We start from the raw sequence: 26843 nt of genomic DNA on the forward strand, positions 1-26843 counted from the left end.
CCTCAAGGATCATGTAGTTCCTCTCTAGGAGACAGAACAGGGTCCTGAATGTTGCCTGGAAAATGTTGGCTGCACATACCTCTTTCAGGTATAAAATATCTTGGGTGCTACTTAACATACCACATATGAAATCTGCCTTTTGTAAATATCCTAAAATTACTCTGTCAGCCTCAGAACTGTATAATAACCACAAGGGAAAATACTGTCAGAACATGGCCTTGCCTGTCACTGAGTGGTTGTGGATTTAGGCTCCCACCATAGAATGAGAATACTTCAGCATTATTCTCTCAGGTTTAATTTTTCTATCCCCCTATATGCCTATAAATATAATTTTGGGATGCAGCTTATTTCCGTCAAAACAGAGCTAAGCAAAACAAAACAACTTCTCTTTCAGACATAAACATATTGAAAGTGAGCTTTTGAGATGATTGCTTGTGACTAAAATTTTGGCTTTTTCTGTTTACCATTAGCAAATAGGAATGGCATCTGTGTGTGAGTGAGTCTGCAGGCTAAATCATGTATATTTGGAATCATAGGCCAACTCCCTTTATACCTGTGCAATATCTATCCTGATTCCCAATGTTGGTTATGTTACAAGGAGAAAAGAAGGAGCAGTTTGACCCATTCACTGACTTGTTTTTTGTGTTTTCGTGTTTTTGGCCTTACTGGCACAATTCCTTTTTTTTTTTTTTTTTTGTTTTCTTTTTTTTTTTTGTTTTTTGTTTTCTTTTTTTCTGTGAAGAGGAACATGGGATAAAGACATGTCAAAATCCTGCTGCTGATGTGAAATACGGTATCAGTACTAGGCTACACCACTTCCATGGGTAAGTGTGCATTAAAAATACTCTTGTAAACACTGAGCAATAAGTGATGTGAAAGATCCAGTAGCAGTAGACAGTTTTTGGCAGCCTGAAAAGGCTGCTGAGCTGGTTCCCTGATATGAATATAAACAGACAGAGGGTGGGGAAGAAGATCATAAATGGGTTATAATTTTTCATTAAAACCCAGAAGGAAACAGTCAAGAGTTTTGCCCTTTTGGTGTACTGGGTGGACAAAAAGATCCCCAACTCAGCAAACCTTCTGTGCTTTACTTGAAGTATGTAAGAAGCTCTGTAGGAGCTAACACAGCCACTTGGGTAATTCAAATTGAGCGTGTGCTTATGTGTACCACTTAGCAAGGGCTCAATTCAGGTGGCTGGAGCTGACTTCTACAGCATAGAAAGCAAAACTGAAAATAGAAGTAGACATTAGAAAATTGTGTTATAGTGCCCAGAAGAACAAAAGATTGACTGTCTTCAAAGGCTTTTTTTTTAGGAAATTCTGTGAGCCTGCTGTATTTCTGAACCACCAGGGGAGCAGGGGCAGTAGAAAAGCAGCTTTTCAGAACCTGTGCCCAGTGCAGAGGGTGCAGCTCTGCAGTGATTCATCCCTGGCTCCAGGTCTGAAATGAAACCTGAGATGTTTTTCTTCACAGCTGCACGTTATTTTTTACCCTTTGCAAATACACTGTGTTATACCTGGAATTTAACCAAATAATAAGAAAAGAAACTGTAAAGGCTGCAGTCGTGCTACCCAAGAGCACGTCATCCAGTCTAGAGCTGAGTTAGCTCTAGTTGCTGATAAATGTTTGTAAAAAAAAAAAGTATTTCTCCATGGGTGCCAGATCTGGAAGCCTTGCCACTATTCAGGGTTGCTTAGAATCAATTAAATCAATTAAATTTAGCACCCTCCCCAACTAAAGATGATTGGCATTTTGCCAACCACTGACTGATGAAAGCAGATGCAAGTTCATAAATAAATGTACGAAACACATTTTTTCCTCTTCACTTTGCTACTATTTTCCCCTTTTGACATAAAACACCCGCGTTGTTTTAAAATGCAAGGTGTGAGAAAAATGAAGATGAGGAACAAGCAAAATTTACATAATCTCTATTACATTCCTAAAATATAAGTCCCTGTTTCAAGCATATCCAAATTTGATTGGTGAGAAAAACTGTGTATTCTAAATATCTACACAGTGTCTTTCTAAGCTAATTTAATAACCACAACTTGGATAACTTTTTCATAGAGTTTCTTACAGAAAACTGATCTCAGAACAGTAGAAGTGCATAAAAATATCTTCAAAGAGATTTCCACTTGTTGTTCTCTGATCAGACTGGGACTAGTCAGGTCAATGTAGATGCTGAGCTACCATAAATTCTTCTTCTGCAGACAAATGTTGTCACTGTCCTACAGAACACAGACCTCTCTGCTTTCCTCTCCTCATCCATTTTTTAATGCCAGCAGTCTGAGAAAGGAAGGAATGGTCTCAGCCGAGCTATAGAGTCACCATTCCATCCATATGAAGAAAAGAGTGAACTGTACAAAGCCAGATTTGGTGGAATGGAATTAAGGTCAACATATGTAAATTTACAGTTAGACAAAACATTGCTACCTAAGGGTCAGCTCATACAGAGCATATTGTAAAGCATTCTCAGGCTCATGTCCACCCACTGCAGCTGCACTAGCTGTCATGAAATTGGCCAGTGAGATTCCCATCAGTGAGATTCCCATCTGCTAAGACCACAGCCACAAATAAAGAGGGGTCCTGTGGGACTCCCTTTGGTAGCAATCACCAGTGACAGCCCAAAAGAGGGGACTAGGGCATAGCAGACATGAAAATGCCAAAAAGAAAAAGAAAAACACCCAAAATGCATGTAGGTCAAAGCATCCCTGGGGTGCACGCACAAGGCCTTACTCAACTGCTCAGTGGGCTGTGCTAGGGAGCTGTTTCCCAGCACACATGCAAATAAGCAAATAAACGGGATGGTAGAAGGGTGGGTGGATGAGTAACTTAGTGCTTTCCTATGTCCTAAATCCCCCTCCCTGTTGGGGTGACCACGTGAAAGGCAGTGTTCATCCACAAGAAGGGGATGGTCAGGATGGAAGGGAGAGAAGCCCCCAGGATCAGCACTTCTCACTAAAGCTGGTTAAAGGTGATGCTGAAGACACAGGGACAGTCTGTTTATCTTTGCTAGAAGGTGAGTGTCAAATGCAATCCTACAAAAACAAAAGAAATAAAGAAAAACTGAAGTCCTCCTGGGGCCACATGCTCATGGATGTGCACTGCTCCATGTTGGGCTATGTAGGGGCAGCCAAACAGTCTTGACAGCCCCAACAAATCAGGGTTGTGGAGAAGCTGTGCTTGGGGCAGTCCTGCACTAACACCCACTGCAGCATCCAAAAGAAGGTCAGTAACACTGGGGTCCTGCCCCAGGCCTTGCAGTGCTCAGGGATGCATGGCCCCTGGATTCCTACAGGGTACTATGTAGAATGCCTTGTTCTTTCCTTCAACAAAAGGAGAAAGCAAACACCACATGCCAGCATGTGCACTTTGTTGGCTTTCTGTAAGCAAAATAAAACATGCTTGTTTATTGAGTTGTATATGCAGCAGCAGTTCATTTTCAATCTAACAATAACTTTTACTAATTGAAGCAATCTTTTTTAATGCTTTTTTTTCTTTCTTTTTTTTTTTTTTTTTTTTTTTTTCCCTGTCTCTGTTTTTGCGTAATTTTCCCAGCTATCTTGCAGCCCACAGCTGCTTCAAGCCTTAAGGCCATCATGGCAAATTAAGGCAGTCAGCGTCTGGCTCACTAGAGGCCAGTCAAGCTATAAATATTACCAGCTCGGCTCTTAGTGTTCACAGTGTGGGAAACAGCTGGTTTAAGTTTGACTGCACGTTGTCATTCCTCCATTAGTGCAAACACTTCAATATTTCTTATGTGTGAGGTTGGAGTGAAGAAAGGGAAAGAAGGGAATGGGGTCACTAAAAGCCAAAACTAAGAAATGATGTTCTTTATGTACGTAATTTACAATTAGATTGCTGCCTGGGAGAACGTTGAATTCTGATATGGCAATAGCTTGGCCAAAGCCACAATGACTTCCCAGTTGGCCTATAACTTTCAGGACCTATTTTGTCTTGTTTTTCTTTTATTATTTTTATAGAAATTCTATTATAATGGTAATGGAGTACATTTCTCAAATTGTATTTCATTTCAAGAGCTTGTAAGACTGTTGTATTTGTGGTTTCATAAAATATGAAATACTGGGAGACAGGGCCCTTCCCAAGCCGCATGTGCCTTCTTTTGTGGGCAGGGATCATATAGAAAGTTAGCAAAGTAGAGCATGCCAAGCATAAGCAGAAGTGACATCTTGTATGGAAACCGCAATCCCCCGTGTCTGTGGAATGTCTGCTGATTTTCACGGTTAGTGTTATTGGGTTGTGAGGCTGATGGGTGTGAAATGTATAGTCAAAGAAGATTAGCCACTTTTCTTTTTCTTATTCACATTCTGTTTTGTCTTGAAAATGCTGTTTCCAAGCTTCAAATTCTGAGCGCCCTCACTGATCCTACCCTGATCAAAACCAAACATCTATTAATGAAGAGAGAAGAGTTATTTCCAAACACGCCAGTCTAAAGACAACCTATTTACTGTCAGAGCCGGTACTGTGCCAGCATGGGAGAGCACCACAACCACTGCCTCTAAATGCTCTAAACACAGTAAACACTGTACTGGAAATAAAGCAGTAATGGTAGGAGCAGTCATAAATAATGATGGTGACTGAAACTCTTGTGAGGTTCAATGTCAATGTTTGAAGACTAATTTTATATTTTACTGCCCATATGAGAGCTTTTGGTTGCTTAGCACTTTGGAAATTTTGGCTTTCCCCATCTTCCTCTTAAACTCCTAAGTCTGAGCACACAATTTAAGCGTCAGTGGTCAATCCAAAATACAGCCACACCAATTAAGAACTGACATTAACCCAGGGTGAAAAACACCTTGAAACTAGTACCTGCCACCTCTGAACCTTCCCCCCCCACCCCCCCATCCCCCCCAAAAAAGCTGCTAACAGGTAGCTATGATAGTGATGAATTGGAGTTGGGGCTTATTTCTCTCCTTGGCAGCATGTTTGCCTCAAGAACAGAGCCAAACCATGTACACACACATTGACACACTAATGTTAAGCTGGTGGATTTTCAGAGTGAAGAGAAACCTCTTAGGGTTGCCACACATAAAGCCCCGCATGAAGAAGATTGTGAATTTGTAGTTTTTCCAGTCTGGTAGGCAGCCACCAACGGCCTAGTCAGTGGGGAAAAAGATTGTCAGCCTGAAATAACTAACGTCATGTCCTTTTGTACAAGATAAATGTTACTTTATATAGGCAACTACAATAAGAGCATTAGGAAAGCACAGCAAAGATCTCCCAGCTTTGCTGTAGACTGAAACGGGGGCTGACTCAATCCTTGTTGAGCCCAAGAAGAAAATCCCATTGACTGTTTTGGACCCTGCTTATTTAGGCTGAGCTGAGGTTTACCAAAAACGCATGCTAGTGTTATGCGACCAGGTGTGGATGGAATGGCACTGAGCCTCCACTGCAGTGTTGTACTCCAGTGGTGGAAAAAGCCATGCCCTTGAAAAACAAGTGATGTTAAAGTAATTATTGCAGATAAATTCTGTTTCTTGATGTGCTAGATGCACAGAGGGTGAGCAAATGTTCAAACTAGAGCCATCAGTATCATCCCACAGACTGGAGAATAATGCAAATGTGCCTTACCTACATTCAAGTATGTCAGCCTGCTTTATGGGAGTGGGATGGTCCTGTCATGACGACAATGAACTCCGTATGGATGAACACATGTTCTTTGTGACTGGGCAAGTAAGCTGGCACGTGACTAGACTGTGCAAGGTATTTTGAGCTCTACTCATTCTGATTTGCTTGTTTGTAAAGCATGAAATAGCTACAGTTTAAGAGAGTTTACATCAAGAGAGGGTAAGAGGGGAAGACATAACAAGAGGCTACTCTGGACCCTGAAATTCCTTCTGTGTGTTGCCTGCACTCAATCTAGCTAGTTCAGAGGCTGTTTGATGAAAATATAGAACACAAACACTCAAAGAAAAATGGTATTTCCCAAAAGAGCCAGCAGAAAAGATATATTAAGTGATAATTTCTTTTTTGAATGCTTTTCAAGCAACAATTGGTAGCACTTAAAACAACATTTTGCACATGATTAAGTCTTAATGACAACTAATTATTTTTGGCATTTCTTTAAAACTTCTGCATCACCTAAGCTGATGTTGGAGAACTTTTGCTATGCTTTCACTGCAGCGAACATTTAAAATGCTTTTTCAATGATATCATCACACTGCTCATGGCAAGTAAAATTTATTTGAGGTCTGAATAAGACTCTATGTTCCACTCCAGACTCCCTTAAAGAAGCAGGATTACCTACCAGTAAATGTAGAACTTCCTACCCATGGGATGGTGGGAATATATGATTAAGGTTTGTCAGAGCCCACTGAGTAATTCACAGACTTAGATGTTGTATCCAAGGCCTTTTGAGAGATTTCCACATAAGTGAATTTCACCCTAAATGCATAATATGGGTTGTATTTATTCGTTGTAATAAAATTGGTTATTCTTAATTTGATAAAATATATAAAGATAATAAAGAGTAAAGTAAGTAACACTGTGACATAGGCAATCTTCAGGTTTATATTAAAGTGCCTTACTATATCAGGGTGAATCTTTCGGTCTAACTCAAGAGCACTACTGAACAGCTGGAAACAATATTATTAAATTCAGGTGAAGGACTGATTATATGGTGGCACAAGAGGTCCCATTAGATTTATGTACCTGGAGGAAATATATCGTCTGAACCAACATAATGGATTTGAAGAATCTGAATTTGATACTATGTGTGACAATCTATATTATAAATGCAATGACAGCAAGGTAAATTACAGCTTTAATTTCAATTATTCTTGCTTTATTTAATTTAAGGTAGGCCTTTAGGCTATATTTTCAGCTGCCGTGCAGCGAATTTGGGTAGTTAATCCCTCTGTATTGCATGGAAACAACCCTTTAATTTTATCCTAAAGTTTTTGTTGTTGTTGTTGTTGTTTGGTTTTTTTTTTTCAGTATTCACAGGAGCACCAGCTCTGAATCCATTATGACTTGAGATTTAATGCTGTGCAATTACAGACTAAGTACATCTGGGGAGAGTCTGAGCAGAGTGAGTACATTTCTGCCTTGAGTGGGTACTAAACTGTTGATGTGTAAGAGGTCCAGTATGCTCCTAAAACTTTATATCCTGTTCCAGACAGCAGAATATATGCCCAGGAAGCAGCCTGACAGAGAGGGAAGCAAGAGGGGGGCAGCAAAATAACGTGAAATGAAACATTCTCTAGACGCTACTTTGTGGGGCCTGGCACACAGTTTTGCTTCCTCTGTGCACAGCATTATTCAGAATCAAGCTCATACACTGGAAGACAATTATAGAGGAACTTCAGAGATCCTAGAGATAGCACTCTTGGGGCTTGAGAATTTAATTTAAGGAAAGGAATGAGCTAGGTGGGGAAGGCAGATAATCTGCTGACAAACAGCAGATGATCTGCCAGAAAAGCAGTGAAACACCAACATACACATGGCAAAGGCTGTAGAAGGCGCTTGTGGAAGGAATAAATGGTTTTCATATTTGTAAGTGATAGATATATTGCACTGAACTTCAGTGTCTTCAGTATTGGCAATCCTAATCAGTATGAAATCATAATATTTGATATAGTTTTTTTAGGAATAACATATTACTAGTAAGTAAATTCACTGTACACAATTGCAATGAAGTATGAGTTTTCCTGGTTATCCAGTCTTTCTGTTATTTCTCCAGTTATCAACTCTGCATTGCTGCCATTAGAGGAGGCTGCTGAATCCAAGACTAATACATGAAGTCCAGGTTTAGATGTTGTGAGTTATTTATAATTAATGTAGAAAAAAATGCATTTATTTTCATTGTGTCATTGAATCATACAATCATTTGAGTTTGAAGAAACCTTTGAATGCCATCTGGTCCAACTCTCCTGCAATGAACAGGGATACCTACAGCTACATCAGGTTGCTCAGAGCCCCATCCAACCTGACCTTGAGTTTCTTCAGGGATAGGGCATTCCCTACCTCTCTGGGTAACCTGTTCCACTGCCCTTATTGTAAAGAAAAAGTTTGTCAATAGCCAACAATAACATGCCCTTTAGAAAACAGCTCTTCTGACCAAGAACATCTTGCATGTAAGAGTACCAGCTTGCATGTCCTCTTACACAAATCAACCCTTGTGTCAACTCACATGGTACTTCATGTTGGGAAGCAGTGGTCACCACTGACCTGCTCACTTTCTAGTGATGGTAATATTAAGTACTTCTCAGTGAGTCTGTTTGGACAAAAATTAGGAACTTAGTCTTCATGCACTGCTCAGATAATTTACATCAAAATCTACGTCCTAATGATAAGGTAGGTAGCCCTAACATAAATAAAAAAATATACATACGTGTATGTGTGTATATAAATATATATATATATATATAGAGAGAGAGAGAGAGAGCACAACACTGCATCTTTTTTTAAAGAAAAAAAAAAGAAAAAATTCTCATGGGCTGTAAAGGTGGTTGCTATGGTACAAAAGTGTGTCACCTGAGTTTCAGATGTCATGACAACTTCTGGGTGTGATCACAACTCTTTGTAATACATACTAGTTTTACTAGAAAAATATGAATCAAAATCATACCCAATGACTAGTCACAAAATCACAGACTGGCTAGGACTGGAGAGAACCTTAAAGATCATTAAACTTTAACCACAGCTGTGGGCAGGGCTGCCCCAGAGATGGGGCACCACAGTTTCTCTGGGCAGCTGTGCCAGCACCTCACCACCCTCTGAGGAAAGTATTTCCTACTAACATCTCACCTAAATCTCCCCTCCTTTATTTTATAGTCATTCCCCCTTGTCTCATCGCTTTTATACTGTGTAATGGAGAGTATTTTGTGTCCACACACAAAGTGAACATAACTTTGAGGAGAAACAGCTGGCAAGCCCCCTCAGCCTGAGCATGCCCCCAGCCACCCACCAGGCTGTAACACATGCTGAACAGAAGCCCACCCTCTCCCCCCTGCTGAAGTTGTGACACCAGGCAGGCAGCACCACATGAGCTGTGGGTTCAAGCAAGGGACGGGGAGCTACTCCAGCTCTGCAGTTTGGTTCTCTGCTCTGGTGGCTGTGCTGCAGTTCCTCACTCCCTGGTTTATTTCAGTTTTTATCCAATGATGGTATAGCCCCTAGGTATAGCCTAGCAGAGGCACAAAGCACAGGATCTCTTCTAGTTTCATGTCCAGCAGCACATTTATCTACAACACTTTCAGACCTCTCTGAATTGTGAAACAGGGTTTGGGTGCCCTGCAGACAATATTACTGCCTACAATTGTACTTGAACTGTTGCAGGAACATATTTGTGATTCAGGTTAGTTCTGCCACTATTCAGGATAGTTGCATGTTTTAGGACAGAAAATGAAAGATTTGCTGCTATGCTTTAAAATGTGACTGAGCAAATTCAAGAGCATCTGTATGATCTAGACTCTTCCTTAAGATTTAGAAATGTGTGAAAACAGCTGTTTATGGTTAATTGAATTCACTTATCATAGAATCATAGAATATTACTTTGTGAATTACTACCCCAACTATAAACACTACCCTAATGCACCTTGTGAAATTTACATTGAGAGAAACTGTGAACAGTTGCCTTATGTAAATCTCAAAAGAAATATTCAGAAGTTAGGAAGCAGGTGAATCTAATTTTGAATCAATATACAATTTGTCATCATACCCATGCATTTGCTTAGTACACACATATAAACAAACCAACAAAAAAAAACCAACACAACAAAAAAAGCCTCACTGAGAGTGATTTGTAATACGCAGTCTTGCAAGACATCCTTAAAACTTTGTGATTTCAGTTTACTGTTTGTTACTTTGTATCTCAAAGTAATATAAAAAAATAGACTTTGTCTATTCTCTGGAAAGTCTGATTTGATTTCAGCACAAATTCCATCCTTATTAATAAAAAGTGCAAGTGTAATAAACTGTCAGACCACTTTGTCCTGCTTCATGGTGCTCAAGACATTAGTACCGCAAACATGAACAGTAACCACAGTGCTTATGGATCAGGTTTTTCTAAACAGCTGGTGCTAGGAGATGAGGTTTAGTAGGCTGGTGTTTATGACACAGTGATGTGAAACACAGTCTTCACTGGTACATCACCAGCAACCATCGAGTATTCTGGACGTCTGCCCTTCAACAAAACCAAAGGAAAACTGTTTTGACAGTCAAGCATTTTAGACAGGAAAGCACTTGCTTGGATAGTTTCCTTGGAAAATGAAAATGCATCACTGCACTTTTTCAGAAGGGAAAACACAGAGTGCTTGCTATTATGCTTGGGAGAGCCACCAGTCAATATCCACAAAAGCTAATGCATTACTTTTTCAACTTAATCCTTGCAATTCTCCATGACAGTGACATCCACAAAATAAATGTGAATGCATTTACATGCTGTGACTATTGCCTGCTAAGCTCAGTAATTTATTTTCCATTCCTTTTTACTCCCCTACTTGCCTCCATACATATTGTGTTTCTTCATTGCAAACACTTCTAAAATCCTACTCTACGATTACACTTTGCAGCACTGTATTTGCAGTAAATATAAGACTGAAAACCAATAATTAATTCCCTCTGCCATTACAAGAACTTACTTTCTATGTTATATTTAAAGCAAGAGCACCAGACCTAATCATTGTATTTTGACAACTTCAGTGGAATGTAAGATCATATATTCCGTGGATGGGTCAAAGTACCTGCTCAAAATCACATCACAGGTACATTTTCCTAACTTTTGTATGTGTTCTTTCACCTAGGATACAGTCTAAGTTCACATCCTCAGTTATCCACAGTGAGAGGAAAAACAGAAAGGTACTGCACAAGCACACAAGAATGGGCTTTCTGCCTCACTTTTCACTGACAAGGGCTCTAGCCACACTGACCAAGCTGCAGAAAGCAAAGATAAGAATCTGGAGAAGGAAGATCTGCCTGCTGTAAATGAAGATCAGGATCGAGACCATATAAAGAATCTGAAGGTGCACATATCCATGGGACTCAGCGAGGTCCATCCACAGGTTCTGAGGGAACTGGCAGATGAAGTCACCAAGCTGCTGTGCATCATATCTGAAAAGTCTAGAGGGAGACCTCCCTGCCTATAGCAGGGGGGTTGGAACTAAATGATTTTAAAAGTCCCTTCCCATCTCAGCCATTCTATCATTCAACAGTAAAAGAGTACATCAGTAATGGTAACAGTGTGGTTATTACCTTGATCCATTAACCTGGTTTGGGTTACACTCCATCTTGATGGTGACTCTGGCTGGGGGCTGTGATAACCAGTCCTGCTGGGGAACACGTGGGCTCATCTTTGATGTCTGCCCATATTCACTGGAGGAGGAGGCCGTCATTTCTGTCTTCGCAAGGTGGGGTGATCCGTAGGCGCACTCAAACAAGGACTGGTCTTCACTCACCACTGATAATGCTTCCTGCAAACGAGAGAAGTCAGTGTGTCAGCATTTTGGAGCAGATATTATACTGCCTATCAAGAAAAGTAATGCTTGACTATTTCATTAGAAGACTAACAATTGTTTCTTGGTAAATGTCTGTTACTTTTTAGGTGTGCTCCTGCTGCTAGCAGATGTGAGGACCTACTTACTATGCCAGACACATATCAGGGAAGTACAACAGCCCTCATACCTGGCACCTCCTGCTAACAGCAGAGGAGAGGCACACACATACTCATCCAAATGCTTCAGAATAGTGATGGGGAGGTTTGAGAGAGAAGAAAGCAAGGAAAACAGCTCAGACCCCTCACATCTCAGGAACGGATGTGGAGGGCCAGCTCTGCCATGAGTGCCAGCTGACACCAGCAAGAGATGTCCAGAATCTGAAACTTGCTGACTCATGGGGAGCAAGCATCTCTTCTTTATTCTAGGACTGAGGACAATTCCTATCTGGACAGGATGCTAAGACACAGCTGGGTGTGAATTATACAGAAGGAAGCAGGTACAAGATTGTATATATAGGATATTATTCCACTCTGTATACTACTTACCAAAAGATGTTTTAAAATAGTAGTCATCAAGCACTATATAATGGATACATTTCTTACCATTACCATACAAGTGAAGTGAAGCAATTTTATTCTTGTTCCTATTTGACCTGATGCCATCTAATATAAGTTAATTTAGGAATACTTAGGATAGTCATAAGTATAAACTAAAACATACAGGGTTGCTATTTACTGACATTACTGGTGACAGAAAATATTGCCTGTTATATGGATATATGTTATATTGCACAAAAAGAGGAAAGTACACACTGTTTAGCTTTCTGAGGAGGACAGTGAACACAAGAAGTATGAACCCAATTAATAAAGATTATGTGAATATTTTAAAAAGTATGGCAAAATACAATACAAACATAAATGAAACCAGGAAAAGAATTCAGACTTAACACTTCAGGAAAAAATGTCTTGCTATACACAGATGAAGTGAATTTCAATTAGCTAGATAGTGCTGTGTTCTGATTTAACAGTACTCCTCCTTACTCCATCCTGTTAGCTATCAGTTAGGGTACAATGACTGCTCTTTAAAGGCCCTATAGAAATAACTGAGTTTCTGCCTCCTTCAGGTGCCACTGGGTTTGTTTCTGCGTGAATGTCTCATTACTACATGTCCTACAATAGAATTTCTAATGTTTTCCTCTGAGTTCTCACTGATTTTTGCTGGCAGTCTCGAAGGACACTAGGACAGGTAACACCTCTCCTCTGTGCACATTAAAGAAGGCTGCCTTGGTCAACTGAGCTTCTGTACAATGCTGAGGTACCTGCATAGCTAGAGAATATGGTCTAAATTAGAATTAGAATCCTCCTTAATGATCTTTTCTCTATTCTCACACATTGAGATGGACACTTCACTGTGTGAAACATATTAACTGTGTTTAACGTATGTTCTGCTGCTCTTCCTGTCAGACAGGTTGCAGATGATCATGCCTACTGGCCTCTTGTGCAAATGCTGTCAAGCCCATTGGTGTAAATGTACCAGCAAGAGCAACAGGGTAATATATGTAGTTCTTGCACATCCCTATATGCAGGGAAAAGTTTTCTGCAATGCATGGATTGGAGTTGTGTGTTGAGGGTTGGTAACTGCTGGCTTTTTTTACCTCCTAGTGATCTAAAAAAGTGAGGATGTCTGGCCCAGGAATTTCTGAATTCATTGATTTTACAAGACACAGTGACGCTGAAAATTACAGGTTAATAAAACCTGACTATCCCCACATACTGTGGCAAAGCACAGAAATAGCATCATATGAAACACTTCTCAACCATATAAGAATGTATGACAACTGGCATAATTCCATATTCCAAAAACAGATAAAAAATATAATTCAGCTACTCCTGATATACATCATTTAATCTGATCCATCCTTCTTTTCTCTTTACTAATTAAAACCTTCAAGTCTTAACCCTACATAAGCTGAAAAATGAACACTCCAACAGCAAACTAGCATAACAAACGGATGATAAAAGACAGAATGGATATTTCATTCTTTAATACTGGGACTTAGAAAATCACTTTCTGCTGTAATCTTAAATGCTAATACCTGGATCAAGTATAATATCAATTTGTCAGCATTTATCGTCATGAAGAATAGCTGCGTGATTGGAACGTACATAAACATACACAAAGACAATGATACTATGTTTGGTGAGTGAGTTTTATATATAGATGCCAATTTATTTTTTATAAATGCTCTTCATTAAACATTTGCATGTTAATTTTTTTTTTTTTTTTTTTTTTTTCCCCTCCCCTCATCATATTTAATACAGTTACTGGAACAGTTTGGCAACATCAAGCAGTAAGTGAGACAAAGCAAAACAGTTATAAAACAGATCCACGACAAAGTTCTTTTCAATCTTCCCATGTTCTGCACCTTTATGGGAATAATTTCAGCACTGGATGGGTCGTCACCCTAGATTTCTCCAATAAATTATTCTCATGACATCTCAGAAATGTAGTCTTCTCTTTCACCTCTAGTAATCAGTGTCTGTGTAATGTAATACGAAGAAATCCACACAGACTGCTTGTAGTTGCAGGTGGGGAGGACCTCCATGAAAGTCTGTGAAGTAGAACTACTTCTAATGTTATCTGAGGTCAATATTGGACAGAGACTTTCTTTTACTTCATCTTTCTTTCTCAACATACTTCCTCTCATGACAAAACCAACAAAACATGAAAATCTGTTCCTTCATTAAGACTTTTTTTTTTTTTTATCCCTTGTATTGGCCCAAACCTTCTCTGCCAGACTCTCAATAAATGATAAAAGAACAAAATGTCTTTACTTAGTTTTGACTTATAGTTCACTGATAAGTTAAAAAAAAAAAAAACCAAAAAAAAAACCCCAAAAAAACAGAAAAAACAACAGACTGACAAATCTGTAAAACAATAGGTAGAGCAACGCCTTTAAAGTAGGCATGAAGTCATTAGGACAAAGGTGTTTACTTAATCAAATACAAGATTACTTGGCCTAAAAACACGAAGTTACAGGAAATGTGTTTGAAGTAGTTCCCATCATGAGAAGTATACACAAGCTGATTGTCTTTTATACACAGTGTCAGGAGCTAAGGGCAAAGAATTTTCTTCCTAGAGTTTGATCAAAATTAAGGAATGGTTAAAGGAGATAATGAGGTGTGCAAGGGAGATAATGAGGTTTATTGTAATCTGCTCACAATAAAGAGTTACAGTGGAAAAAATACTGCAAGATTTTAAAAAGAATTTTAGGGACATTCTAACATGGCATTGCTTTTTCTCAAGTTAATGCTCACAAGGAAACATGCCTGCTTGCGAATGAAAAATATTTGTGCACCTGCACGCTATCAAGTAAGCTTTCACTGCATGGCAATCATTTCTCCATTAAGCACAACCACTGTATGTGTGTGTATATGTATGAATATCTAACAGTATTCAGTAGATTCTATGCTCAATGCCTATGCAATAACCTATCAAGTGACTTGCTGCTCAAAAAAAAAAAAAATGCTTCAAGGACACTGGAAGTCAAGAACTTACTGCCCAGCACTGTTGAAATCATAGTAGACCATAGCACACTAGTATGTTTGAGAACATTGGTCACAAAACAGCAGGATCTTGGCCAAGAACTGCACAGAAAGAGGAGGATGATCAATGAGTCACAAACATAACTCCAACCACTTTGTCCACTGAAAGATGATGCAGACAGTAAAAGGCATCTCCTCTTTGTGCAGCCATCTCTCCTATGCTCCAAAATGGAACCGTAAGTCCTGACTGTGAGGGACTTGCAGTAATGCTGCAATCAAGAACTTTATATCTTAAGTATGTCTGTAAACATTTATAGGTTGGCTTTTTTTTTTTTTTACACTGATTTTGTAATATTTCTCCTCAATAATATAAGCAGCAGCTTCTACTTTCTCTAATCTGATTTCATGATAATGCATGTTTAAACAAAGCCACAATCCTCTCAGAGAGAGGCTGTTTCCTTGTGCTTGTTAAATATTCACTGTTGGTCAGAAAAATGAATTCTCCCATCACAGAGGAATTCTGACTGATACTGAAACTTCATTTTAAATTAGACAAAAAGCTATTATGTGAAAAGTTTCACCAAAACATTTATTGAAAGGATGGATTCTAAGGCATAGATGTGTGCTTTGCAGATGTTAAATCACTCTAATATAAAAATGTAAATACAAAGCTCTTGTTACAGATACTTTCTATATACTAATTGTACAATTGAAAGAAATGATCAGCATGGGAAGGTTTATCAAAATATTTATCAGAAGAAGATGCTTCAGCATTATTGAAATGATTAGCTTCATCACTTTCCCAGAAAATTCCCATCAAGTTCCTGCTAAACATTTACATTTGGAGAGGACCTGTATTTTCTGAAGGAAGACTGTTTTGATTAGGATCATGTAATTTATGTTATTAAGTGTTTCCATGCCTGGTTGCACTCTATATCCCTTGTGTACTTGATAATATTTGTTATCAAAATGAATTGTAACACAATTGTGACTGAAAAAAAGAGAGCAAATGAAAGTGTGAAAGACAGCACACGGTATGCACCTTGGCATAATCACTCCAAACTTCACCAGCTTGCTTTGACATTCATTAATCTTGCTTGCTATTCTTCTGTTCTATGACAAACTATATCTTCTGATGCTCTAGGAAGCTGTTTATCTGGAGTGAAAGCCTAATTTCAAACAGGCCAAGAATGTCATTTCCAAGTTGGAATAGACATCACATGGTCGATTGGACACCGGAATCTTGCAGAGCAATGGGCAGTCATCCAGCCTGAAACTTCACTCACGTCTGAAACAGGAATCACTGCATGATAAAGCAAGCTGTGGCTGAACTGCAAAAGGGCACCTAGAATAAATTTGCAGCCCTGCTTCAAGGTCAATCGTTTGAGCCTCTGATTCATTGCATCAAGCAATAATCGGTGAAACAAAAGACAAATGATTGATGTTTTAGTCTTGCCATAGCTTATTAATCATGGTGCTCTTACAGCTCTATTCTGAGTGTTTGCATTAGAAGTGGCTTTGAGAGATATTCAATATGGTGTGTGGAACATACTGGAAGAGGTTACTACTTAAAATGCAGTCACCTGAGTCAGGAATTGCAGCACACATCTGGAATATGTTTTCCTTCTAAATCTCTAAGTCTTGGATTCATTAGATCAGAATAAATCCACATATTATATTCATGAGAGAGTTCAGGAACAACAGAAAGCCTTGGCAAGTACAAGATAAGAAAGACAGATGTTGTCCTCACCTCCACCCATCAGAATCTTATTGCAGCTCAGTTAACATCCTCCACTTATTTGCAATGAGCATTTGGATAGTGTGGGGTAATCCAAACACAGACTGGGTGCTGCCACTATCTGCTATCTTCACCTCTCAGTAAGACAAATACAAAGAACGTTTGGAAGCAAAGGAAAGCCACTGCTGTATTCCCACTTGAAAAAAAGGAATAAGCAAGCATCCATCAAAATGATGGTATGAACTTGCAGGCTAGATTTATTTCTGGGAAACAATCACAGATGTGTAAGAAGTGATTGTGCAGCCCTCTTTGTGTAAATCATTCTCCTGGCTTCACTAGAACTAACAATGCGAACAAAGCCATCATGGCTAAGCCCAAAAGTTTAATATTTTTTGTCTTAATGAACAAATTTTGAGACGTTACAAATTCAAATGTAGAGTGTAGTGCTTTCACATGTTTTTGAATATACAGATTGTCATTCCTAAATATCAGCATACTATTTTTGTTGTCAGCTTTTTTCATCAGGCAATATTTGTAGCACTAACCACTCACATCTGTGTCTCTGAGTGTTTCACAAAACAAGGAATAGGTAAAAATGATAAAAATCGTCTTGCTTTGAAAGACACGTCTTCCTCATGTGAAGTTCAATGACATATTTGGGTTAACCCTGCAACCCTCAGGGAAAAATCATCATACCAAGAAAAGTTGATGAATCATTAACCTCCAAAGAGCTAGAATTGTCGATAAGCATTTCATTTAATGAGCTGACATTTCGCTATCAATTATTTCACCTTCCGTTTTAATCTGAGAATAAAGAGCAAATATATAGTTTAACCACAAAACAAGAGTAAATAACTGGAAATGGGAAACTTTCATACAAGTCACATTCCCTGGATACTATGCCATCAAAGCAGAGCAGAGGGCTTGTTCAAGTGCAGTGATGAAAGTCTTCACCCTGCACCTAGTTTAGTGCACATACAATATCTGAGTGCCTTTAAACCAACATCCCAGCAGGGCCAGTCTTGAGGTAGCTCTGCCCATGCAGCAACAGTGTTCACAATGAAAAACAGCACCAGGCCTATAAGTGAAAGCTGACCTCAAAATTCACAAGATGGTATCAAAAAGCTTAGGGAATGAAGTAAACCATCTAATTCTATACATCAAGTACAGCAGTTCTTTTTCTTTCCTCTGCAGAGTAATGTTGCAGAACTTAAAAGATGATGGTGCTACACTGATAGCTTTGGTGCCCACGAACCTGGTGCTGCAGCTTGCAAATTGTTTAGTCTCATGTTAATGCTCTTTGGCAGTTTGAGATCCATGACTTTGTGTTCTGTTGCTACAAGGACAAACACATTCTCCATGCAAAAACAAGTGCTGAACAATGGTAAGAGTACAAACATTACTCCCCATGCAAAAGAGTTCACACATCTGATCTGAAATATTTCAGACAAAAAAGAAAATGCTCATTCCTTTCTTATTTCAGTGTCCTATGTGTATCCAAGGCACCAATAAGGTTACGGAACATTTATGAATATCAAAGAGTGGATGCGTGCACACTGGGGCAGTGGGTGGTGTATTTCAACAGCAGTGATAACAATGTGGAAAACATGCCATGTTCCAGGTGGCCATAAGCAGCAATGAAATAAAGAGTGCCTCAATCAGCTCATCTGCATGAGTGAGTGGATTACGACCAGAGAATGGAGATGATGATGGCAATGTTGGAATACCACTAAGTTTGCTCCAGATGACTACCATGAATACTCACACAGGAGCAGAAATTACACTGTATTCAAGTTTTTCAGGATGTATGGAACAAATATGAGGCTGAAAGTGATAGAATTGTGATCACATCATTACCAGTGAAAAAACGTCATGTCACCACTATGAGTTGTAGTCAAAATGATAGTCCATGGAGTGGTGACATGAAAAGCCCCGTTCAAAGAGCAAGTTCAAGATACAGACCTCAGTGGGTAAAGTGATGTGCACTGTCCTTTGAGACTGGAAAGGGTTGATCCTTCTGGATTTCCTGGAACCCAGACAAACCATCAATTCTGACCATAACATTGACTAAGCTCAACGCTCAAACTTCCAGAGTCAGGTTGGAGAAGAAGATAACCTTTCACTGGCAACACAATAATACCAGGCCCCATACCTGTTTGATGACAGTGGAATGTGTGTCTAGTTGTGTCTGGACTGTCCTACCACACCCACCATATAGTCTAGACTTAGCACTTTCTGGCTTCCACCTGTTTGGGGCAGTGAAAGACGGACTGTGTGGGAAACATTTTCCTTGCAACACCATCATAGCAGCTGTGGAAGAGTGGGTCACCTCCACTGGTGCAGACTCTTACGAGTGCAGCACACAGTCTCTTGTTCATTGCTGGCAAAAATGCATGACCGATGGTGGTAACTATTCAGTTTCTGACTGATAATTTGCTGTATCAAACAGTGTTACTGTGTTCTGTGTATCTGCTATCGTTTCCACAGAGACGCTACTTTCTGAGCAACCTAGGTATATATTCCACAATGATCATGTGAACCTTAATTCACCAGTGCTAAAAACACAATTGCATCACGCAGATTGTATATTGTAGTTACACATTTAAGAAATTGCAGCTTTGTATACTTATTTTAGCACTTCCATCCTTTCAAAGAGCTTTAACACTGAGGTTTGAATGACTTTTTTTTTTTTTTTTTTTCAGTCAATACAATAGACTTTTCTTCTTTCTCATCTTGATAGTATTGTCAATTATAAACTCTGAAAACCTAAAGCTTTTTCCTCCTTCAAGCCTAGCTGTTAACTTCTAGGGCTCCAAAGTGGCTATAAATCTGCAAAAAAATTACATGTAAATCTCCTTTTCATTTCTGCCTCAGTACAATTTTAGCCTGTTGCCTCTACTCTGGTTTTCTGGTAGACTTTCTTGATCTGAAGAAGCAGGCAACATTCTACTTCATTAAAAACAAAACAAAGAAAAGTAACCATAAACATCTATTTTGTTTTGTTTTGTCTTTCTCAGCAATCTTTAAAGCAACAAGTGGTTTGGCAAAACAGGCAGAAAATTTGTGAAGTGGCCCACAGTCCAGTGGGAAGTGAGCTGAAATTGCATGTGACACCTGCGATGACCATTTGTCAATAGGTCAGAATGATAAAGGGGAAGAATCTTAGGCCAGAACGTCTGCCTAAAACAAGACAGCGATCCTATCCCAGACAAGCTATCCTTTCTGTGCTACCTCTTTGTCAGCCGTGTGGAACTAAGGGCCTTGCTTGAACATTTGAACATTTGTTAACTGTGGTGCGTTAATATATTTGTATATATAATTATGTATGTCCGTTACAAACAAAAGCTTCTGTACACAATTATTAGATAATCCCATCCTCAGTCTATGAAAAAAAATATATAAGTAAGAAATAATCAAGGATTTAAAACAGTTTCCTTGAAGGTGCATTGCATACCACAGACAAGTTTATCAAGAAACTGATTAGAAATACCTTACAAATAAGGTTCTGATGAATGAATTAAACAGTAGGAACAAAACTGAAAAGGGCATCCAAATTAGTTTCCTTTCTGACAAACCTTTGTTTTTATGAATGCCTAGTGACACTGGGGAAATAACACTTGGATGAGGGCCATGAGCTGAACTTCTGGGTGACCTATCCCTTTCCCATAGTCCACTTTTGTACTTTGCTTATCCACACGCATGTGTGTGCTTGCATGCAAGGTGAGCAGGTCACCCTATTGGTTGGCCATTAACTATCTCAAAAACAAACAAACAAACAAACAAAACTGGGAGAAATCAAAAGGTTGTCTACTGGGCATATCATCAGTTAAATCTGGCCAGGGCTCTCAGATCATCAGCCAGACTCGGTGACCAGAATGGAGAGAGGCAGGAGGGACTGTTCACAAGAGCCCTGGATGCTCACTCCTGCAGCTCAAGGACTCTCGCTGCTGGTAGGCCCACTTTCAGATGCTCCCCTGTGCTCCCTTTCATACACATTTGAATTTCTGGCCTTCTTAATTAGAGAACACTCTACTTCAACATGTACTGAAGTAATTTCCATACTTGATAGCTTAAATAATTAATAATTAATTTATCATTAAATAATGTATTTGATACATTTGGATATAAAATTTTTGACTGACTTTTCTCCATTGCATAAATGAAATTAAAATACAAGTTGCTATTGGTTTTTAAGAAGTCACTACATCAAGAGTTTTCTTCACTTCTGCACTGCACTGTAACAGAGAAGTTCTTTGCTTACATTAGCTTCCCTTCCTTTTCCACAGCCACCTTTTATCCTGGATCTTCCGTGCATACACATTTGTAGTATCTTATGTCTCTCATGGTAATCCCCATTTTAATAGTATATGGAGTATTGCCCAGATGGGTAATCTTTCTAAATTCAGAATGAACTTTCCAAGTATGCCCACTGAGTATATAAAATATGGCTTCCTGTCACGATAACCTTTATAGTGTATAGCCTAACATACTTTCCTATAATTGTTTATAATGAATATCTTGGTTCATAATTCAGTGCATGTTATTTTAGTCATTTGCCACAAAACATGACTAATGAAATTAATAAGGGGTTGAATGTCATAGTATTAAGACACTTTTACATTTGCAAAGACTAACACAGGAAAGTATTTAGTAAAATAATGACAAAGTTATGCATGCACTTAGATTTAAGCATATTCAACCTGCTTTGCTGAACCAATATAAAGTAGGATATTGTCATATTAGTTTAAGCACTATGAGTTCACTAAAAGACACTGGTAGGGTTAATTGAAGTCATTACATCTCTTAAGTGACGTGATTATAAAGAAAATCACCAACACAAAAGTAGAACATTTAAATAATTATTTTCTTAAAATATATTTTTCTTTTTCCTCCTTTCTCTCAGTTATTTATTTATTTTTTAAGAGAACTAACACATGTGGGTAAACTCCAACTTCAGTCATGTCTCCATGATGATGTTTTCTGCTCAATCAAGTATGCAAAAGAAACGTGTTATGGGACATTTTTAATTGTACATGTGAAGAGGAAAAGGAAAATGTATGTAGCAATATTTGTTATGGCAACAAGAAGAATACTGCAAATTTTTTTCCCTGTAGTAGCATCTTTTCTAAGTTAGCAATTACCAAGGCTATTCCCCATACTAAAACCATTCCATTCATTTCTTACATTGACTTCAGTTTTCTGTGACACCAGCTATGCTAATGGAAAAGTTCTGAATTTACTTTTTTTTTGGACTGTACTGAAGAATGGCCCCCCAAATATCTCCATATACTCTACATTATACCTTCAAATATACATACAAGAAAGGTATGCATGCTGTTACTCTTTTATTGTTTCCCCAAACAAACCCATTTCCTACAAGCTACTCCCGTATCTTTTGTGCTACGTCCAACTTCCCAGAAAAACAGCAGGAAAACAAAGTGTGAACTCAAAACAACCCATTTCCAAAGAACAATGTACCATACCAAGGAGAGTGAGAGCTGGAAGGGGAAGGGCTGGAGAGAGAAGACAGAGAGAAAAGCTGTTTTGATGCTGCCAAGGGGATTGAAGAAAAAAAAGGAAGGAGGAACTTTTAAAAGTCTCAGAGGGGAAGAGTTGTGTAACTGTAAATATGTAATAGGCAGGTTGCCAACTATTTCAAAGGATTTGAGCTTTCAAAATTGTCCAGAAGGCTAACTGATTTGCACTCTGGGTTTTGAGCTTCCAGGAACACCTTTATATGTCTGAGAGCCAGAAACTACCACCTCCTTTTATAGACTACTCAAGCCGTACTTGGTCATACTTTTAAGCTGAAGCAGTAAGGAATGTAAACAGACACCATTTATGCTTCCCTGCAATCTAATAAAAAAGAAAGAATGGACTAAATAAAGCAAAACCATACAAGTCAGTCTATAAGAAGAGAAAACCAGATGATTATGTTGATTAAGTTCCTGGCTGACCTGAGCAGTCTTCAAAGTTCCTGGTATTCAGTAAACCAAAAAAAAAAAACAACCCTACATTAAACTCCCACAGGTACAATACCTATCACTCATCGAGACACACATGATAAAAGCTGATGATAAATGTTACCATGACATTTTAAAATCCTGGATTTATGTATGGTTTGTCACAGATGAAAGAGCAGATAGAAGGAAGAAAAGTAAGGAAGGAATTATTTTTGTCTTGTTGTCTGGGACAATTATGCTGGAAAGAAAAAAAAAATTGGACAATCAGAAGAAAAACTGGATCACATTTCTCCAGATCATGAATCTGACTGGTTTTCAAATCTTTGGGTAGAGAGACATTGCTTTTTCAGGGGAAAAAATGTGGTTCCTTTCTTTCTTTAGTCAATAAAAGATGGAGAAATACAGAGCTTCGAATCACCTACAATCCGTAATACTACCACGTCTCAGCAAAGACCTTATCATAGACAGGACAAGATAGGGAGATGTAGATTAGATGTTAGAGGGAAGTTTTTCACTGAGGGGGCAGTGAGGCGATGGCAGGCTGGATGGGGCCCTGGGCAGCCTGAGCTGCTGGGGGACAGCCCTGCCCACGGCAGGGGTTGGGGTGGGTGGTATCTGTGGTCCCTTCCAAGTTCTATGATTCTACCATAAATATATTCCACAAAGAATAAGATATAGAGCAAAACTTACAGCACAGTGCACAGTGTACAGACCCATTATGGACTTTTAACCTTCCATGGTACTGAAGCAAAAAAAGGATATTGCAAATGTTTCAATATCATTTACTAACTACAAATGTTATGCAGGACTAGATGCAACACATCAAGGGAAAATGTTTGCAACTAACAGGGGAGAGATGCAGGCACAAAATATAAGTTAAGTGCATAGTGTAACCAATGTGACTGTCACAGTTATGCCAAAGGTTGTTTCTCAATCTGAATGTGATATACAACATGTAATAAAGAAATGAAAAGAAACTGCAATTCTGGCCAAATAAATAAATAAATAAATAAATATAAAAAATAAAACTGAGTGGTAGTGAAAAGACTAAGGAAAGGAGAAGCAAATTGGAACAAACTATAGACATGACTAATCCCTGTCCTAGTTCCTGCATCTGCTTTATCTCTTTTTCTTTGTCAGCATCAAGGTGGCAAGGGGTACCTGCAGGGATTCCTCCTGTTATAGATGCCCCTGAAGTGCCTAGGACCTGCAAAGAACTGGTGAGGTCTTTGGACCTCACTGTGGGGAGAACATGCTGGAGGAAATGCAATGTAAGGTACTCACAGTGCCCCCTTCATTCTCCTCTTAGTCCCAATCCCTCTCATCTATAGAAGCCCATTCAGACTGAGAGGGAATATCCCAGAATGCTCCTCATGGAGCTAATTCCCTAAGGCAGAACACCCCATCAAAGAGAGGACAACTCTCACTCATTGTGTAGAGAATCTTCCTGCCCTTTTGCAACACTGAGGTTTGGCTTTTGGTAATGACAGGACCTGCCAACAGCTGAGGGTAGCCAAAGGCAACAGCTAGTCAAAAAAACACTTGATATGAGAGCAAAAAGGTAGGCTTTTATGATTTTTTTCCCCCCTCTGAGAGCCTGAAGACTGCAGACTGGACTTTGACCAAGGAAAGTCTTAGAGGCTATTTTTTTATTTTTATTTTTTCCTATATATCACCCAATTCACCAGGAACACATCCAGTTAATGAGTCTTTTGTAGTTGTAGATGCTCAGTACACTTGCAAGCCAGGTTACTAATTACGATGCTCATGTACACATAGGTGCCCAGCCTCACATATCCATGCTTGATCTACATCTACACAGATGCTGAAAGTGAACGTTTCTTCAGACTGTAATTGTGCAGATAGCCAAATACAAACTGATTGCTGAGGACTTTAAACACCAATTTTAAACTGCTCATTGTAAACTAATTTTGCTTCATTGGAAATTATCAAAATAGACACTTAGTTTTAATAAGAAAAAGGTGGTTCTTCTGAATAAGTTTTCTGAACTTTTTTCTTATGAGATACTTTCAGTAAGGCTGAAATCTAAAACAGAGCTTCATAAACTCTTTTGTAAGAATATGGAAAACAGATCTAAGGCTTCAGGAAGATTTTTGCATCCTCATGTTGAGTATTTCATCACTGACCAGGCATGTTTTAAAGTTGTTTATTGCCCTCTAAAGCTTTGGATTTCAGCCACAACTGTAGAGAAAATGTTTGTAAGAAACATTTTATATTCCTACAACATCTTGTATTCTACTCTTCTGTGCAATATCATTTCTGCACTAAGTACATTAAGTATTACATTTTTTTACAAAGAAAAATCAGCTTTAAAATCAATTATTTGAAAATTCAGTCCTTATATTAGAAGCTTTCTAAGTTCAGAGATCCTGACGGTGTATTTCTAGTTCAGTCCTTGAGGATACTTACTAGGCGTTTGTAAGATCATCAATTCTTGCAAAGCAAACATTACTTATTTCAAAATTCAGTAGCTCAAAATTATGCATTCCATGCTCATCTCTTACATGAGCACTCCTACCAATATTAATGGAACTATTTCTCAACAAGTGCTAGTGATCTGAAACCAGTTCTATGGGAAACAAAAAAACTTGAAAATCACAGTACAGGAACCTGGAAATTAGATGCAATTAAAACAAAACAGAACAACAACAAAGCCATACAGTGGCTTTTCCAGATCACACTGAGTTTTCCAAAGATGTGTGGATATAACAGAAGAAGACTCCTCTCTAGTGTTCTGTTCTAATCATCAACCACCAGATCACATGTGTACAGAACTTGCTCTGATTCATCCCTGCTAAATAACTCTGTGTTCCCACTGGCCTTAGAACATGGGAATTAACACAGACAATACGTCTTGTACTTAACCAGAAACACAGAGTAATTAGCAAGCTGCAGATCATACACATAAAATAAACATTGGACTATGTGAGTTTTATTTGATTGTTTTCCTTCTATGCTTTCATTTTTCACCTATAAGCCATTCTTAAAAGAGTTTCATCAAGACCTAAATATACAACTAGATAAAATGTGTTTCTGGTGGAAAGTTGTGTAGGATAATTGTGTGAAGATGTAGGAGACAGCGTGAAAACAACTCTGTCCTTTGGAAACGTGTTTAGAACTTGAAAACAACTGAGGGTTACATAAAGCAGAGAAAACAGATTGATGACCTTAGAGTTCTTTTCCAACACAGATGATTCTATGATTTCATGTAGAGATGAAACATTCACTCTTTAGCAAAGTGGTTGTTGTTTCTTGTTGTTGTTGTTGTTGTTGTTGGTTTGGTGGTTTTTTTTTTGAGCAGTGCATAATTCTAACTTTAAAACATTATTCATTTTAACTACGAGATACCTTTTGACATTTGATTAGAAAAACCATAGGCAGTAGAATGTTTAGAAAGTAAATTTAAAAGCGAAACAAAAAGATAAAGGGGAAAAAAGCGTGATGTTGAAGATCAGAGTATTGGATATTTCCCTTGCCAGCTTCTGCATTAAAATTCTCTCATCATCCAAAAGAAGGTAGAATTAACATTTGGTATCTAGCCAACACATTGGGTTGAAGACTGAAATAGAATGCATGGATACTAAACATTAATGCTACATCAAATATAGCTTAGAAAATGCTACATCAAATATATCTTAGAAAAATACAGTCTATGAACATATTTTTCATGCAGGCTCTGTTTGGGTATTTTAGTGACAGGACAGTGCAGTTTTTCTGAGCCAGCTGAGTTTGCAAATAGTCTTATGTGAATCTTTGAAGTGTTACACTAAGCCTTTTGCTAAACTACATATAACAAAGAGAATGTGTTCACATGTACAAACTGAGGACTCCTTCCACAGAGCATCACTTCCCTAGGACAGCTATGTGTCTTGCTCTGTCATTTGCTGACATAAGGCACTCTGTAACAGGTAGTGTAGTGCTCCTCTTTCTCTTGACACAACTTTCCTGGAAAGGACAGCACTTTCACACAGCAGAGGTGTTGATGATTTTATTCTTCTTTATATGCTAAAAGAAGGCAGACAGTTTATCCCACTACTTTAGGACTAAAAGTATGTCCTTGGCAGATTTTCTTTTCCCACCTTCTATTGTGGTTTTATGAGCACTGATCTCCACTCATCA

General features: G+C 38.6%; 1 protein-coding gene across 8 annotated transcripts in view; it reads right to left on the reverse strand.

The window, feature by feature from the left end:
* ERG (ETS transcription factor ERG) overlaps positions 1-26843 on the reverse strand; it is a 140877-nt gene that overhangs the window by 22293 nt on the left and 91741 nt on the right. For all 8 annotated transcript variants that reach the window (XM_085529455.1, XM_015882537.3, XM_015882555.3 and 5 more), the window contains one exon: positions 11216-11433. In XM_085529455.1, the coding sequence (XP_085385581.1) occupies positions 11216-11433 (218 nt within the window). The remainder of the gene's footprint in view (positions 1-11215; positions 11434-26843) is intronic.

Source organism: Coturnix japonica, chromosome 1, assembly GCF_054131305.1.
Source record: "Coturnix japonica strain WE chromosome 1, WE-NBRP24, whole genome shotgun sequence".
In the NCBI taxonomy this organism is placed as follows: Eukaryota; Metazoa; Chordata; class Aves; order Galliformes; family Phasianidae; genus Coturnix; species Coturnix japonica.